Here is a 17,521-nt window from a genome sequence, read left to right as displayed (position 1 = left end):
TCATCATCATCTCAGATGCGACGACCAGAGTAGGATCCTTTCATTTGACAAGTCGACTGGCTGGCCGGTTGGGCACGGAGCACCGGTGTGGCGAGCTGTTCAAGCGGAGGTACCACAAATCATCGGCGAACCACAACGTGACTGAACCAGTTCCCGTTGGTGTTACTAGCGTTGATAATCTGGCCGATTTTACTACGGCCGTCAAAAATCAAGTACCCAGCGTGACAATCCGGCCGTCAAAAATCCAGTACCCAAGGTTGATAATCCGGCCGATTATGCTCCTGACGTCAAAAATCCGGTACCCAGCGTTGATAATCTGGCCGATTCCGCTCCCATCGTCAAAAATCCGGTCGATTCTCTCCTGTTTTTGCTCCCGCCGATCTACTGGAAGGTTCTATTTTTTTAATTTTATTTTTATAAAACTAATAAAAAATTAGCATTTATTTGAAGTAGTGAATATTTGAAGAGTTTAGTATTTAGAGCTTTAAAAAAGAAGGTAGCTAAAATAACAAAAGTGACATTTTTCGTCAAAATTAGCTGAAATTTTGACGACTTCAACTACAAATGCTCTAACAGGTTTTCTATCTTGTTTTAGTGACTTCCACCTCCCTTTGGGAGTGCCTTCTGGAGGAGGATGTCTCCTCTCCTCTTCTTTGTTCCCTTGGTTTTCTCTTGTTTTCCTCAATTTTTTTTGTCTTTCCCCGTCTCAGCACAGCTCCGACACCCTCTTTGGTGGGTTTCTTTGGTTTTCCACCCGTCCTCCACCCTTTTGTTGTTTGTGGGTTATGGTCTCCTTGGATCTTCATGTGTTTATCCTTTGGAAGAGCTTTTGTTTTCAGAGTGTCACTTCTCAACATTGACAGATTTTGATCTGGGTTCAGTATTGCCTCCCTCTTCTCTTATGTTTTACCTAACAGATGTTCTGGTAAAGTTGAAGGGGTTTTCAAGGGTCTTGCATCTGCATGTACGGATAGGGTTGAAAGATCTCGCAAGGAACGTTCTAGTAGGGTTAAAAGGTCATTTGAGGGTCATGCCCTTACTCGTGTCCCCTTTATTAGGAGTTTGTATAGGGTTGAAAAATCTCGTAAGGGTCATGTCCATACTTTTGTTTGGTGTCTATATTGCTTTATGCGGCCCATTCCTTAATTTTTGCTCAAAGTTTAAAGAACAGGGACATTAGAGTCATTAACGCACTTATTTTATATTTGCTGATTCCAATCTCGGCGTTGTTTACTTCGTTTCGATTTGATGTTGAGGAGCCTAGACCTCTTTAACTTTTTGCTCCTTGTAACGTACCCTTCTCCCTTTCATTGAATGATCACTAGGTACCACATTATAATACAGCAAATATTGAAATTATACCCCTCTATATTTGCTGTACACTTGTTACCATGTCCTGAAATCTGCACTCCCAGCAATTTGCCAAATAATCCAGCTTGAGGGTTGAGCACTCAATTCTTTGGGATTAACACGCCAAATGAAAAACAAAAACAAAAAAATCTGAGACCCAAAAAAAATTAAAAACTAAAGGTAAAATCCCTTGCTTCACAGTCAAGTACTTGGTAGCTCAACATGGATATGACATGACTCCTAAGTTTCACCAAGAATATTCACTTGGTCAATTGCAGTCCTAAACTTCAAAATCCTAAAGAGGCTTCATTGCTTTCCTCTTGCAAGCCAACTTTCCAGGAAATAGACTAGAGATCAAGCAATATAATCATGTTGTAATTATACCAATATGCATCTCGACTGACATGGACTCTCGCTTCTTTCCTGATATAGTTTTCAGCAAAACAGAGCCGAAATTTATAAACATAGCACTTTTGCTGAAATATATATTTGAAAATCAGTTAAAAATCATAAATTTACATAAAGCCAGCCCATAATGGTGGGAGAGGAGGAAGCACATAAGCCGCCTGGTTCAGAAATCCCAAAGCAGCTTCCCCACGTGTCCATCACATCAGTCCCAACAATAATAAGGAACTCCAAACCTTCAGTGCAAAGATGATCTCAGAAAGAGGCTGAATTTGTTCTTCGAAGCTGATACTTTGTTTCAGGTGATGATTCACAAGGCAACATTTTATCAAATTCCTACAGGACCAAAAGCAAACATCCATATTGGAATAAAATAAACATTGAAAAGTACAGAAGGACAAAAGCTTCGGAGAGAAGGAATATTTATAGAAACATCTACCAAGGACATTTGCAAATTAACGACAGGAAAAAAATACTGAAGAGATCTCTAAGATTTAACCTTTTATCAAATCGCCCCTTAGGGTTTAAGTTTTACCAAATAACTCCTTGACGTATGTTTCATCATCAAATAACTCGTTAGGTTTCTTAACAATGAACAGTACCACGTAGGCTGATGGCCATGTTATAGCCAAAAATTAAACAAAACATGTATTTGTCACTGAGCCAGTACCAATTAACTTTTCCATATCATCATCTAATAAATGTCCTATTAGAAAAAAAAGAAAGAAAAAAAGAAAAAAAAAGGGTGGTTGTTGGCCTTTGGAGGTGGTTCAACCACCCCTTGGCCTTTGGGAGTGGTCAAACCACCCCTAGTGACCAAATGGATGGTCGGCCACCCCCAGCTACCTCTCTCTTTTTCTTTTTTCTTTCTTTTTATTTAATTTTTTCTTATTATTATTGATGTGTCAAAGTTAATTAGTTGACTCAATGATATGCGCATGTGTCGATAAATTATTGGCTATATAACATGGTCATCAGCCTACAAGGAATTGTTCACCGTTATAAAACCTAATAGCAGGTGTACGGAAGTAGCTATTTGACAAAATCTAAACCTTGAAAACAATTTGATAAAAGGTTGGACCCTAGGGACCTTAACAATATTTTTCCCATAACAACATGTCAAGGGAAAATTTCTCTTATATCACAGCAAGTAGTAACTCATCCTCATCAAGATCTTAACTCTTTAAGTGCATCTAGCAACTAAATATTAGATGGTTAACTATAGAAAATAGTACAGGGTAAAATAGTCGATATGTTAGAGGGGCATACATAAAAGAATTAAATACAGCTGATATAGAAATTGAATAGTTAGACATGTTGAAGTTGTCTATTATGGAATACCATTTCTCAGAATTGTATCACTTTTATGTCTTCTTACTAATGCTGGAATTGAAAAGTGTGCGCACACCATTATATAGAACTTGAATCTCTAACCAATTAAAGTTGTGGGTTTACACACTGGAATGGCATGAGAAGATTGGATGCTCAAATTCCAAACAAATTTGATTTTTTGTTTTAATAAGCGAAAAGGGTAGGACGGGGCAACTAGAGGTTGACACTCCCTACCAAGATGTTACTATGATAGAATCCAGCCCGCTGAGGCACAAACAGGAGGAACCTAGACAGGTCCGTGCGAACGTGACAAACCACGGGTGCTCCCTCAACTAGGGTTGACCATAAACTAACCCCAACCCCACCAAAGGCATATTAGTAAGTAGCCGACGAGTATGAATACAAAATTTGAATTATCCTATATGCTATTACATAGTACACATGCTAGCTGGTATAGTTGGTGAGAAATAGAATCAAAACAATTTTGTGAAAATAGAAAAACTCCTAGTATATCTAAGCTGGCCTAATAGATTAGAACGACAAAGTCACTCTGATTTAATAGCATCCAGAATTGTAAGGATACCATATGCATCTCTGACATATTCCAAGTAATATATGAACAGTAATATCATATCTATGCTGGCCTAATGAGTAGTAAAATGACCCAACCAGGTAACTCCAACAGGTCTAATGTCATGCTCTAGTATGCTCACCCGTTTTGCTGGAAAAGCTTATAAACTGGGCAGGTAAGTCATAATAAAGGTGAGACATAAGCTTGAAAATCCAATCTTAATTATAAGATGTGATTAAATGCCACTAAATCATTCATATTTTGACACCAACATGCAATAAAATAATAGTTTATGTATACATGAGCATACATGCATAAATTGTATGTAAATTCACATGCATGAACACAAACATTGATTATTAGGTAAAAATAATAAGTCTAAATGCAAACATCTCTATATGCACAACATCCTAATTGCAGCTTCATTTTAAGTAAATGTTCATATTCAAAAGCTCTAATACCAACAGGACGTAACCATGTCAACTTTTCCTTACTAAGTAATGTGAATTTATTTTCTCTTAATGTGTAATTAAGGCATTCTGATTTTTTTGAGCCAAATTATAGCGTTAACCCCACATTGCAACGATGATCAAGCCAAAAATGAACGATTGGTTATGAAACCATGTAAACAGAAGTAATTCTTAAATGATGAGAGACAAAAAGAAAGTTCATTCCTTGGCAGCAATTGTAACAGCTAATCAACAAAGTCTTTGACTTTCTTATTAGAGTCCCTTCCAGGAATGAACTGTGTTTTTTATGCATATGCAAGAAAAAAAACTAGTGCAGCGAAGAGATGCAAGCACGGAGTCAACCCCAAACTAAAAGGAGGAGAAGTACAACTACACTACAATTTATCAAATTATCCTCTCTTAAGGGGAGAATGGTATATGTTGATTCATAGGAAAGACCTCCAACCACTCTCAGGCTATCCTCACAAGGATCATCCATCAATCATCATCAATCAAGGTCTACTTCCATAAACTGATGTCATTCCGCACAAGTATAAAGGCACCCAATCAGGTACGTGATAGCACTTCATTCCAATTTAGACCCTTGCCTTTTATGGTTTGATTCATGTTTGAGGATGAAATTAGTTGCTAAAAATTCATTAATATTGTGAATTTGCTCCCTTAGTTTGCTTCACTTTTGGGAGATTTTTGAGAACGTGGAACAAAAGAAAAGACTCTATATCAGGGGCCATCCAGCAGTCTAAAGATGTCGTGATTCAAACATGTAAGCTGGAGGTTCAACAATGTCTCAGGATGAGGCTCACTATCTAGTTGACAATAGTCCAATCACTATGGGACCTCCTGACATGGTGGAAGCGAAACAAATTAAAAATTGACAATAAGACTCAAAATACAGAGGAAAATAACCCATGAATATTTGATTGATTCTGAATGCTTACGTCGTGAAACATATACATTATATAGAGGAGAAATTGGAACAAAAAAGAAATTGAAATGCTTGGAACTTTCAAGATATAGAGACATCGGTGACAGCCTGATCAATTGGCTTGGACACCAGACTGCTCGTGCCCACCCATTATGTCTCGCCTGTTGCGGAAGATTGTGTTTAAGACGTTACATACTTGGATAGCTGCACATTATAGCTTGCTTGTTTCTATATTTGCAGATTTTTTGAATTTTTGTTCTTTTTCTTCAGATTTGAGGTTCTCTTGTATATTTCCTATGTATTAGGGTTGTGCCAATTTACGCTTTATTAATGATATGCAATTACTTATCAAAAAAAAAGAAAGAAAAAAAATTGGCAATTCGTCCTACTTAACCTGCATACAAACTAGACCAAAACTTCCCGTTTGGTTGATGCCATACTGTGTAAATAACCAGAAGCCAGAAAAGAAAATGACTCTGAATAATCACCACATCCAGCAGGCAAACAAAACTTGGTTTATTAAAACTTCCCATCGAAAACACTTTAATATTGTTTGACAAACAGAAAAAAGAAAAGAACAGAAAATCTGCACACATTGATCATATTTCAACCTGGGATGATTAATCACCCGAAAATAAAAGCAAACGATAAATGACAGTGTGTCTAGCGCCAAGTAAAATGCAGCTTTCTTCCTCCAAAGCATATGTTTCTACACCTAAAACGATTGACAAAACCCCAAATCCAATGCTTAGGATTTGTCTTTGAAGGGAACCTTAGATATTACAGCTGACTCCCAACATTACCACAAAACCTCTCATTCGCTATCTATGCAACGTTTAGAGCTAAGACCTAACCCAACACTAAAATAGTGGATGAAGTGTGAAATCTGCTGTTAGTTAACAAAATCTCAACAATTTCCCCTTGGGAATTTCTCATCTATTGTTCGCAGATGATACTCTTGTTATGTGTATCCATAATTTGGACCATATTCTCTAGTGTTTCGAGGCCATTTCGGGCTTAAAGGTTAACCTCCAAAAATCCGAGAAAGTCGCAGTGGGGGAGGTCCTGCACATTGAGGAGCTGGCTAATATTCTCTATTGCAATACCTCTTCTCTTCCATTGCATTATTTGGGCCTTCCTTTAGGTGTTCCCTTCAAATCTAAAGCCATTTGGGATGGGGTGGTTGAGAAAATGGAAAAAAGGCTGGCGAGTTGGAAGATGTATTTGTCCAATGGAAGGTGTCTTACTCTCATTAAGAGTATGCTTTCTAGTATCCCCACTTTATCTTTTATCTCTCTTCCCTTTACCAGCTAGCATAGCAAGAAGACTTAAGCATTTTCAGATGGACTTTTTGTGTGACAACCCAGGCGGGGAACATAAGTTACGTTCGGTAAACTAGACGATTGTTTGTTCCCCTATTGTGAGAGGAGGGTTGGGTTTCAAAAATCTTATTCGGCTTAACAAAGTCTTGCTCGGTAAATGGCTTTGGAGGTTTGGAAATGAACAAGATTATTTATGGAAGGTGACTGTGTCGAAATACAGGATCCATAGAGGGGGATGGTGCTCAAAGGAAGCTAGAGGTACTTATGGGAAAAATATTTTGTAATTGTTTGTAACGCACCGTTTTGTATTTCCGTGTAATTGGGTTTGGGTAGTAGCACGTGTTAATTGGTTGTATATGGGTTTTCTGTTGGGCTGAGTAGTTAAGTAGTTAGAAGTTAAGGGACTTATAAAAGCCCAAGTTAGCAAGGAAAGGATTATGGAACTGTCTAAGTGTTTTCTCAGAAACTGTAATTCTTGGAGCTTGGGGTTGAGCTCGAATCTCCCTTCTTGGAGCTTTATTTGAGCTCGAATCAGATACTTTCAATACAACATCATGTATTTCCTTCATTCCATTTCCATTCATTCTCTCTATCATATTTACATTCAACGCAATTATCCATTAAATTTCCTATTTCCAAAACACAAAAAGAAACAAGTTCATTACATAGTATGGCTAGTGTCAAGGATGCTTCTAAGGTGGATCATTTGGAGGTTTCTAGTGGCTCCCATCCGTGGAACGTAAGCTTTATCAAAGTGGCTTATGATTGGGAGGTGGAAGTCTTTGCTATGTTCTTCAATTTGTTATATTCCTCTAAAGTGATCCAAGGAGGTGAAGATAAGCTTTGTTGGATCCCTTCCAAGAGAAGGTTGTTCGATGTTAGATCGTTCTATAATGTCCTTGTCCCCTATGATGGTACTCTTGTCCCTTGGAACTGTATATGGCGGAATAAAGTTCCCTTGAGAGCGGCGTTCTTTGCATGGTTGGCTGCCCTAGGGAAAATCCTTACCCTAGATAACCTTAGGAAGCGGTATGTCATTCTAGTGGATTGGTGTTGTATGTGTAAGAGATGAGGAGAGTCAATGGATCATCTTTTTCTACACTGTGAGATTGCTAGTGCCTTATGGAGTGCTAACTTTAGTTGTGCTAGTCTTATTTGTGTAATGCTTAGGAGAGTGGTTGACCTATTTGCTTGTTGGAGAGGGTTGAGTAGCAATCCCCCGAGTGCAAAAGTGAAGAAGATGATTCTATCCTATATTTTGGTATTGGAATGAAACGCACCACCGTCTCTGCAATTTTTTTTTTCCCTGCATTTATGGGTTTTCTTTTGTATTTTGGGCCTGTTTTTCGGCTGCTGTTAGCTCGGGTTTGGGTGTCTCTCTTGGGTTTTGGGGAGGGTTTGTTCGGGTTTGTTGGGGGCTTTTTTTGTTTTTTTTTGGGTTGGGTGTTTTTTGGGGACTTTTGCTATAGTTGGGTTTTGGGTTTCATCAGGGTTTTGTTGTTGTTTAGGTGTTTATTGGGGGCTTTTACTGTTTTGGGTTTTGGGGTTCATCAGGGTTTTGGGTGTTTAGATTTTAGAGGGTCTTGTTGGGTTCTACTCAATGGGCTAGCTGAGTTGTTCATTTATATACTCCCTGTGTACCTAATGGCGTCTTATGCTTTTTTAATGAAATTTCTATTATTTATCAAAAAAATTATAAGAGTTTTGAAAACCAAGAGAAGACGGTAGTGAATTTAAAGTCCTTTTTCAATACTCTTTTCCACTAGGTAGCTACTTTAGATTTTCCTTATATGCTTTATTTTCATGGTTTTTTTTTTTTTAACAGTCTTTTTCTTTCAAATTAGGTGTTCCTCTTATATACTTTTGTTCATTTTACACTTTTTAATGATATTTCAATTACCTATAAAATAAAATTTAAACAAAAACTTTCTAAAAGATTTCAAGGGAGACCTATCTACATTTTTCGTGAGACCTTCCAAATACATTTTAGAAACAAAGTGGTAAAAGCAACAGTTTCATATGGTAATTTTTATATAAAGCTCATTACAATAGGGATTCTCAAAATATGCAACTAAGGTTCGTGGTATGTAATTCAAAATTTCTAGACATGTTCAACATTGTTTCTCATTATAATCACACTACATATCATTGTGATCTTCAAACTGCCTTTAGGTGTCACATTTTCAAATTCTGTAAGAGTCATATATTATATTTAAGGGCAAAGTCCACAAACCCTCTTCAAACTACCCCCCCCCCCCCCCACCCCCCCCAAAAAAAAAAAAAAAAAAAAAAAACTTCCAAAAATTGCCAATGTCCCCCAATGACAAAAATACACTTAATTTAAATAAATAAAAATTGGTGATGCAATCAAATAGTAAAAGAACAAAGGAAAATGGATATGGGCTACTTCAAGAGAGCCGTGATCTCCAATGGCTACTTCGAGGGAGTCGTGACCTCGAAGATACCAACAAAGGTTCTAGGTTTGATTATAATTCAGCATGATATTTTATTCATTAGGGTTATACTTAAATAGAAGACGGCTAGGTCATAAGACATAACCATTAAGTCTAACTGTCGTTACATCATGCAGAGAAATTAACTAGGAAAGAAATAAACTAATGGAAATACGTTCCTTATTAGCTAAAACACAAAGGGAAAGAAATATGGAGATTATACTCATTATTCACTGTCGGTTTATTCATTGCCACCTTTCTTGAGGCTACGGTACTGCCACGTAGCCCTAGGAAATCTGAACGTATCATCCCTCCCCCATAGCAACTTCCTTGTCCCCAAGGAAGAATATTGGTTTTGCAAAAATCACTTCATTGCCAACTTCCAACATATCTAGATCATTCCATCCACAAGGACCCGCATAGGCTGCCCATTTGTCATTCATATCGGCACTAGTAGTTATGCTTGCCCATGAATCATTGACGTCATCACTAGTATGCCAGTTGTTTCCCACATTGTCTGCCCATAAGGCTGGGTCATCCACACCCCATTCGCAAAGTGAATCGAAAATTGTGCATCCAGTTGCATTTAGAGCATTACGCATTGGTGGGTATCTTTCTTTTGGATCGATGCACAGATTGAAGCAGTTGTCATATTTCAAATAATCTACACCCCAAGAAGCAAACTGTTCTGCATCATTATTTTCATGAAAAAGCTATCATGGTCGCACTTGACAAGTAAAAATCCAAGCATCAGAATAAATTCCAGAATGAGGCCCTTCGCGTGTACATAATCAGCAAGAGCTTTAATTCCAAATGGAAAAGTTTTTGGGTCTGAGAACAATTGACCCTCTGAATTCTGCTTAGCAATAGACCAGCAATCATCTATATTGAGATACAGATAACCTAGCTCAGCCAAACCCGTTGAGATAAGTGCATCAGCTCCGATCCAGCGATAAAATCCCAACTTCTTTGATCAACTTCGTCTTCTTCTTTTTGTTCCTTCTTTCTCTTCCTGAACCAAGCAAAAATCATGCCCTGCTCTTCCAACCTTTGCTCCATCCCTTCTTACTTTTCCTTCCCATTCTGTTTCAGCACCCCCTTAATGATTTCAGCCCCTTCCGGATAGAGAGACAGGAACTCTCTTGGCTTGCCAAACCCATTCTTCAGCTTCTTTTCGGCTCAAGTTGGTTGCTAGGTAGAAAACTGCCAACGACAACCTGCACTGGACTAGCCGCTACAAGAAGTCTAGCAACTCCTCCCCCAACAACACGACCATCAAAGCTCCCCAACTGCTCCTTGTCCCTTGAGTCTCAATAAGAATGAAAGATCCAAACAAGGAAAGTATTTCAAAACGACCCTTATACATTAAAGTACCCCCAGAAGAATCAAGCCGCATTGTGACTCTCCAGTCCAGCATTGACATTGATTATATGGGGCATAAAATTCGTACCAACAGAACATGCGTTGAACTCTCCAGTTATGGGCAAGGATTGGCTTGCTGGAGAGGTGTGTGGTAGAAAAGAACTTTTAATTCTTCTCATGTGCTCCTCCATCTGTCTGCTAGATTTATCTTTCCACGGGAGGAACTCTGACCACATCTTTTCTATCCTTGCTTGTTGCTCTTCATTCAAGAAAATTTGGAAAGACATGGTGATGGTGTGGATTGGAAATTGTTCTTCATTCTGACCGCATGTTTTCTATCCTTTCTATCAGATTTCTCAATGGGTTCTGGTAGCAACGGGGTGTTTAATATTTCTTATATGTTGTTTGCAGATGATACTTTAGTCTTTTGCGAGGCTAATCCTGATCATCTCCATTTTCTTCAGATTTTATTATTGTCTTTTGAAGCTGTTTCAGGTTTAAAGATCAATCTGGCCAAGTCAGTACTGTTTCCTGTGGGTGATGTGGATAATATGGATGAATTGGCCGGCATCAAGGGTTGTGGAGTTTCCTCTCTACCTTTAAAGTATCTCGGTCTTCCGTTGGGGGCCCCTTTTAAGGCTAAATCCATTTGGGATGATGTAGTTGGTAAGATTGAATGACGGCTGGCTAGTTGGTAGCGGATATATTTGTCTAAGGGTGGTAGAGTTACCCTTATAAAGAGTACTTCATCTAATCTACCCACGTACTTCCTTTCTTTGTTCCCTATTTCATCCAGTGTTGCTAGTCGTATAGAGAAGCTTCAACGAGATTTCTTGTGGGGAGGTCTAGGTGAAGAATTCAAATATCACCTAGTTAGTTGGTCCACAGTTTGTTCCCCTATTTCAGAAGGTGGTTTGGGTATCAGGAATTTGAGGATCTTCAATCAGACTTTATTAGGGAAGTGGTTGTGGCGTTATGCGCATGAGAGAGAGGCTTTGTGGAGATCAGTTGTGGATGCAAAGTGCGGTTCTTCGTGGGCTGGTTGGTGTTCCTTAGACCCCCATGGGTCTCACGGAGTGGGGTTATGGAAGAAAATTAGGAAGGGGTGGAGTCTGTTTAGTAGTCATACCAAATTTATTTTGGGAAATGGTTCCAGGATCAGATTCTAGGATGATGTGTGGTGCGGAGAGATGCCCCTCAAGGAAGCTTTTCTAGGTTTGTATGACATAGCTTGCGACAACAATTCGTTCGTGGCAGCTCATTTGATTCTGGAGAGCGAATCTTTTCAGTGGGATGTCAGATTTATTCGAGCGGTACACGATTGGGAGGTGGACGTCTTGGCTTCTTTCTTTACCTTATTGTATTCCATCAGTCTAGATCATGATGGGAAAGATAAGCTTTGGTAGTCTCCTTCTCGCAAAGGGAAGTTTGATGTTAGATCTTTCTATAAGACTCTTGCCTATAAGGAGACAATTCTCCTGGAAAAGTATTTGGCGTACCAAGGTTCCCTTGAATGTGGCCTTTTTCGCTTGGGCGGCAGCGCTTGGAAAGATCCTTACTTTGGACAATTTCAGAAAAAAGCGTGTCATTGTGATTGATAGATGTTGTATGTGCAAAAAGAATAGGGAGAATGTAAATCATCTTCTTCTCCATTGTGATGTCGCTAGCATTCTATGGAATGTCATCTTTAGCCTCTTTAGTCTATCTTGAGTTATGCCTCGTCGGGTGGTTGATTTTTTCGCTTGCTGGTGGACAGGTAGTCGCTCTCGAAGTGCGGTTGTGTGGAAGATAGTTCCTTGTTGCCTCTTATGGTGCTTGTCGAAGAAACGCAATAATAGACAGTTCAAGGACAAAGAAATAACCATTGAGGAGCTCATTTCTTTTTTCTTTTATTGTTTGTACTCTTGGACGGCTGCGTTCCTTACCCCTTTAGTGATTAGCTTTAATGATTTTCTTGTACTGTTTTCTTCTTCTTCTTAGTTGTCGTTCTTGTATACTACCTGTGTATTTGATCGCTTTTTGCGCTTTTAATGAAATTTCTCTTACTTATCAAAAAAAAAAAAACAATCAACATCGCTCTGATACCACTTAATGCAATCAAATAGTAAAAGGACAAAGAAAAAGGAATATGGGCTACTTCAAGAGAACTACTTCAAGAGAGCTATGATTTCCAATAGCTACTTCGAAAGAGCCGTGACCTCCAAGATACCAACAAAGCTTCTAGGTTTGGTTGTAATTCAGCATGATATTTTATTCGTCAGGGTTATACTTAAATAGAAGACGGTTAGGTCATAAGACATAACCATTAGGTCTAGTCATCGTTACATCATGCAAGAAAATTAACTAGGAAAGAAATAAACTAGTGGAAATACATTCCTTATTAGCTAAAACACAAAGGAAAAGAAATATGGAGATTATACTCCTTGTTATGCACTGTCAGTTTCTTCACTGCCGCCTTCCTTGAGGCTACGGTACTGCCACATAGCCCTAGGAAATCTAAACGTGTCAAATGGTGACCCACAGTCCCATGGAAGCATTGTGGATCTTCAAATTTTTGTTCTTTTCTTTTATCGAATTTATAAGGGTATTTTTATCTTTTTGAAAAGTTATTAAGGGTAGTTTTGTCTTTTTGCAAGACAAAAGGAGAACAATGACAATTTTTTATAGTTTGGGAGGGACATTGATGCAATCCAAAGTTTTGGGGGGACATTGATAATTAGGTGGTAGTTTGAGGTAGGTATGTGGACTTTTCCCTACATTTCCTTTATTAATAGTTAAGATCTGTATTAATTTCATATAAACAATAGATTATAGAAGCCTAAACTTGGCATAGAACTAAGATTCTTTATTCTTTACTTTTTAGTTGCCATCCAACTACTAGAATAAGCTAATTCAACCGATTATATGTATGTAGAGAACCTCCTTTTTTGTGCTCCATACATGAAAATTCTTGTTTCAATGAACTACCAGATTGGTTTATATATTCACCCGATAAGTCTTGAATCCACAGTGCATCCTCCATAATTTTCTTATAAGGGGAAGAGGTTCCATTTCATGTAGAAATCATACAAATAATTTGAGGTGGCAACAACTATCTTTATGAAGATGAAAAAGTTCACCACAAGAAGTCAAACAAGTTATGACAAGATAAACTTATATGCAGTGTGCAACGCTTATGCCTTATCAACTTCAGAAAGAATTAAATATTAATATAACTTTTTTAGAAACAATAAAATAGTAAACTTTTATCAAAAAATTAAAAAATAAAATAGTAGGAACTCTCAAAAGATTAAAGCATCTATAATAGAAACACATGAGAAAACAATTAAAGAACTAAAACCTGAGACACTAATGAAAGGTTTCTTACCTTCTCTTTCTTGAGCTTTATATTCTCCTCTTCCAATCGTGAAACCTTGCCCACCAGTTCGTTATGGTAAGCCTGTGTAGTTCCACATGAATCAGCAATGATCATGCATTAATGGCAAAGATAGGATAAACTAACATACGTAAATTCAGAAAGGAAACAACAAACTTAGAAGCCTACCTGTTTTCTAGCTCGTGAGCGCGCAGCTGATTCCCTGTTCTTGATTTTTCTCCTTAGCCTCCTATCCATAGTCTTCTCCAACGTATCCGAGGAATTCCTTTTCCGTCCTGGCATTGTTGTATCTGATAAGGTGCCAGTTGAAGGGGATGATGACAAAGCCATTTTCAGAGGAAAACTCTGCTCAGCCATATCCAACTCCATGGTAGGACCTATAGAAGCTTTAGCAAAAAGCCCTGCTTGTACCAAGAAGTCTTCTAAAGTCATTTCCCCAAGCGTCATATTTCTATCCTGACCACTCATGCCTTCACCATACCTCTTATTCTGCCCTTGTTGAATCTCTCTCCACACTTGATCAACCGTCTTCCCACTCAATGCCCTAGCCAATGTTGCACTGGCCTGACGTTGGAGGGAAGACGCCGAAGAGAAGTTCTCATTGTCCATTCCCATGGATTGATTTGCTTCAGCAGTCCACACTTTCTGAAGAAGCTCGTCAAGGTTCATACTACCCACCGGTTTCCCCATGTCTCCCAACTGGTTTTTAACTTCGTCTAGGGTGAGGTTAAACCATGAGCTCTGCCTTGACAATGGGGATGGCTGTAAATGAGGCTGTTGGCCATTGCCTTGAGACCCCATTGTTTGAATCCCCATGGAACAAAAACCTATAGTTGCAAAAAAGCATGTGTAAGATTTAAGAATTACATATTTCTCCCCATGAATCTTATGGGATCATTGCTTTAATATTTATAACTACTATACAATTATACAACTTCTACTACAATTATGAATGGTTAGAACTATTCACCTCCTATTTCATTATACATCTTCTGATGTTTTGTTTTCAATATATTGTGAGAACTCTTCAACTGTCTAGTTATTATTATTTTCAACTATGAATGACTCTCCATTGTCTTCATTGACATACCTGTCATTACTGCTGTGAGTTGGATCTTTAAAACACCCCCGCAAACACAATGGTAAGGGACGGATGTTGTGTTTGGAGCGAAGAGTGATAAACGAAAAGAAACAAGAGGTCGATATTTAACACGCCTCCAAATAGTAGGAAAACAATCACCATGATTCCTGATGTAGTCCGCAAAGTGGGGCAACAGTCCATTAGTGGCAGTAGGGCAGTGCTAGAATCTGACAGATGTTCAGAGCTTGTTGAAATGCACTCGCATTGGGTCGGCCTCTGGTCACCTCTTGTTATTATTGCACTCGCAGTAAAGTCTAACCTCGTTACATTCGAGGTATGGGTTAGCAAGAAGAATGTCCTGAAAGTTTGCAAAACTAGGACTTGAAATAGAAATAGATCTGAAGAAAAGGACCAGAGGCCCAAGGATCTCTATTGTTTCAAGAGGGAAATGACTAACACAGTTTGAAAAGAACAAACTCTGTTTAGCGAGACATCAAGTTGTTGAGCTCACAGAACCTAGATATAGAAGAGGACATAGAAGACAATTGTAAATACCTGAGGTATACAATCATTGACAGGGCCGCGTTCGGCAAATGGCTGGAAAGTACAGACCTTATCACTCATTGTTCAAAGAAGATGGAACATCATTCTAGATATTGGAATGTAGTAGTTGAGCTCGGGATGTCTGGCATCTTGAGAAGGTAAAGAAAAGCAAACAATCTCCATATCATTTTTAGGACAGAAGGAGACAAAGGGCTACTTGGAAGCAGACTTGGGAGCATGAATGTTTGATGTAAACATGAAAACTAGAAGGGGCTTTGATTTGTGAAACTAAGAGAGTAGTCATAAGAGAAACAAGGCAATAGAAAGCTGCGTGGAAGATTTGGTGAGAAAAAGATTTGATACAAAAGAACCTTATTGAAGCCCAAAGAGGAATTGATGATTTGATGGCTAAAATAGAATTAACATGCATTAATTCAAAATTGGCATTGAGGATGGTGAAGAACACCGCATTATTGGTGTGTCATTCTATTGAAAATAGGGATAGTAAAGAAGAAGTGGTTATCAATGAGCAGAAACTATAGAAGAAGAATTTGACTATGTGGACTTGTCAATGGTTGACGAAGATGAGAGAATTGTAGAAGATGGTGGGATAGCCATTAAGAATAAAACAAAATCGAGGATCGAAGAAAAACCAGTGTTGCCTTTATGGGATCATTGCTTTGATATTTATAACAACTATACAACTTCTACTATAATTATGAATGGTTATAAATATTTACCTCATATCTCACTATCAATCTTCTAACGTTTTGTATCCAATGTATTGTGAGAACTCTTCAACTGTCTAGTTATTATTATCTTCAACTATGAATGACTTTTCATTATCTTCATTGAGATGTTTGTCATTAATGTTGTAAGTTGGATCTTTAACAGCATGATTGCTCAAAATTAGTAGGGAGTGACTAGAAACCCTAGTGCACTATTTGGGTAGCGTTTTTTTTTTTTTTTTTTTTTTCTCCTTAAAAGTAGTTCTGCAGCTCAAAGAGCAAAAGTAAATAACAATCTAGAAGAAGTACTTCGAATGAATACCGATTTATGCCCAAATTACCTACCATACTGCTCAAACGGATTCTAGAAATGCTTCATTTGGTTTCCAAGGAAATTCCGTGAATAGAGAAGTAATCCTATTCCTACCCTTCCGAGCTAATTCCAATCAAAAAAAAAAAAAAAAATGGAAAGAAGAACTGACAGACACCAACAAATTTTCCCAGCATTTCTCAGCAGCCAAAGGAGGGTAAAGGTGAGCCTAGACAGATCTATCTCACATTCATTTTTAACGAGAGATTAAGGTATCTTTGCCTTCCCTCCCTCCCTCCCTCCGACTCTCAAAGAAGGAAGGATAAAGAGGGGAAGTGCGTTATCACTTGGCATCAATTCAAAGAAATCAAGATCGTATCAATCAAAATCAAATATGGAAATGTCAAAATTTGAAGTTCACTATGCAATATTAAAATATATATATTGTGATATAGGAGTAGCAGCCAAAATTTGTCAGAGAATATTTTTGAAACTGAAAAATAAAATAAAAGAAAGGAAAGAAGAAAACAAAATCTACCTGGAGAAATGGAAGAGAATTATGGGATGACGGGAATATGGATCTAAATCGTGAAAGGCGTGGGTTTTTTTTTTTTTTTTTTTTTTTTGGCTGAGTCGTAAATTACACCAGGAATCCACGAGGAGTATTCGTATGCCGCAACACAACCCAACTGAGGGAGACCGAAGCGAATCGAGATTAGAAGATGAAGCGCAACGCAGAGAACCCAAAATTGATGCCTTTTTCTGTTGTGCATTTAGTTTGCGGTTGGCTCATTGATTCTTTGCCCGTTGCACCTTCGCGTTCGAGGCTGGGTCTGTGGCTTCAATTCATCGGGTCGGGTCTCCTTTTTTTTTTTTTTCCTTTTGTTATTAGTTCACATGAGAAGGGTCTTGTTCGTTATCAAAAATAATAATTAAATAAATGGGGTCGACTAAGCCTAGTCTCCAGCTCAAATCCAGTTCCTATCCATTAAAATAATCTGTTTTTTTGGATAACGAAAAATTGTTCAATGTTGTTTAAGGTTTTGACAAATAGTTTTGTTGTGGGTTAAAAAGTGATTAAGCACCCTATGGAGTAAACAAAACAAAACTAATATGTCAATCGTTAGAAAAGTTGATAGAATCTGTTATTGGCTACATCAACAAGTGTCATTTGCTATAAATATAAAAAATGAAAAAAAAAAAAAAAAAAAAAAAAAGGCAAATTGGGTTCCCCATACTTACCACATGGTCATTTAGGGTGGTTCAGCTACTCCTAAATGGGAGTTGTCAAAA

General features: G+C 38.0%; 1 protein-coding gene and 1 pseudogene across 1 annotated transcript; both read right to left on the bottom strand.

The window, feature by feature from the left end:
• Positions 1-1,501: 1,501 nt before the first annotated feature.
• LOC133878572 (ABSCISIC ACID-INSENSITIVE 5-like protein 2) lies at positions 1,502-17,098 on the bottom strand. Its single transcript, XM_062317135.1, has 4 exons — positions 16,767-17,098; positions 13,735-14,393; positions 13,558-13,629; positions 1,502-2,091 (listed from the first exon to the last, which is right to left on the bottom strand). The coding sequence occupies exons 2-4, from the start codon at positions 14,380-14,382 to the stop codon at positions 2,011-2,013; spliced, it is 801 nt and encodes a 266-aa protein (XP_062173119.1). The 5' UTR covers positions 14,383-14,393; positions 16,767-17,098; the 3' UTR covers positions 1,502-2,010.
• Positions 8,963-10,251, bottom strand: LOC133877609 (alpha-galactosidase 3-like; annotated as a pseudogene).
• Positions 17,099-17,521: the final 423 nt, after the last annotated feature.

Source organism: Alnus glutinosa, chromosome 9 (genome assembly GCF_958979055.1).
Source record: "Alnus glutinosa chromosome 9, dhAlnGlut1.1, whole genome shotgun sequence".
Lineage (NCBI taxonomy): Eukaryota > Viridiplantae > Streptophyta > Magnoliopsida > Fagales > Betulaceae > Alnus > Alnus glutinosa.
Note: the sequence above shows the minus strand (reverse complement) of the source record. Positions and strands in the feature narration are given on the sequence as shown.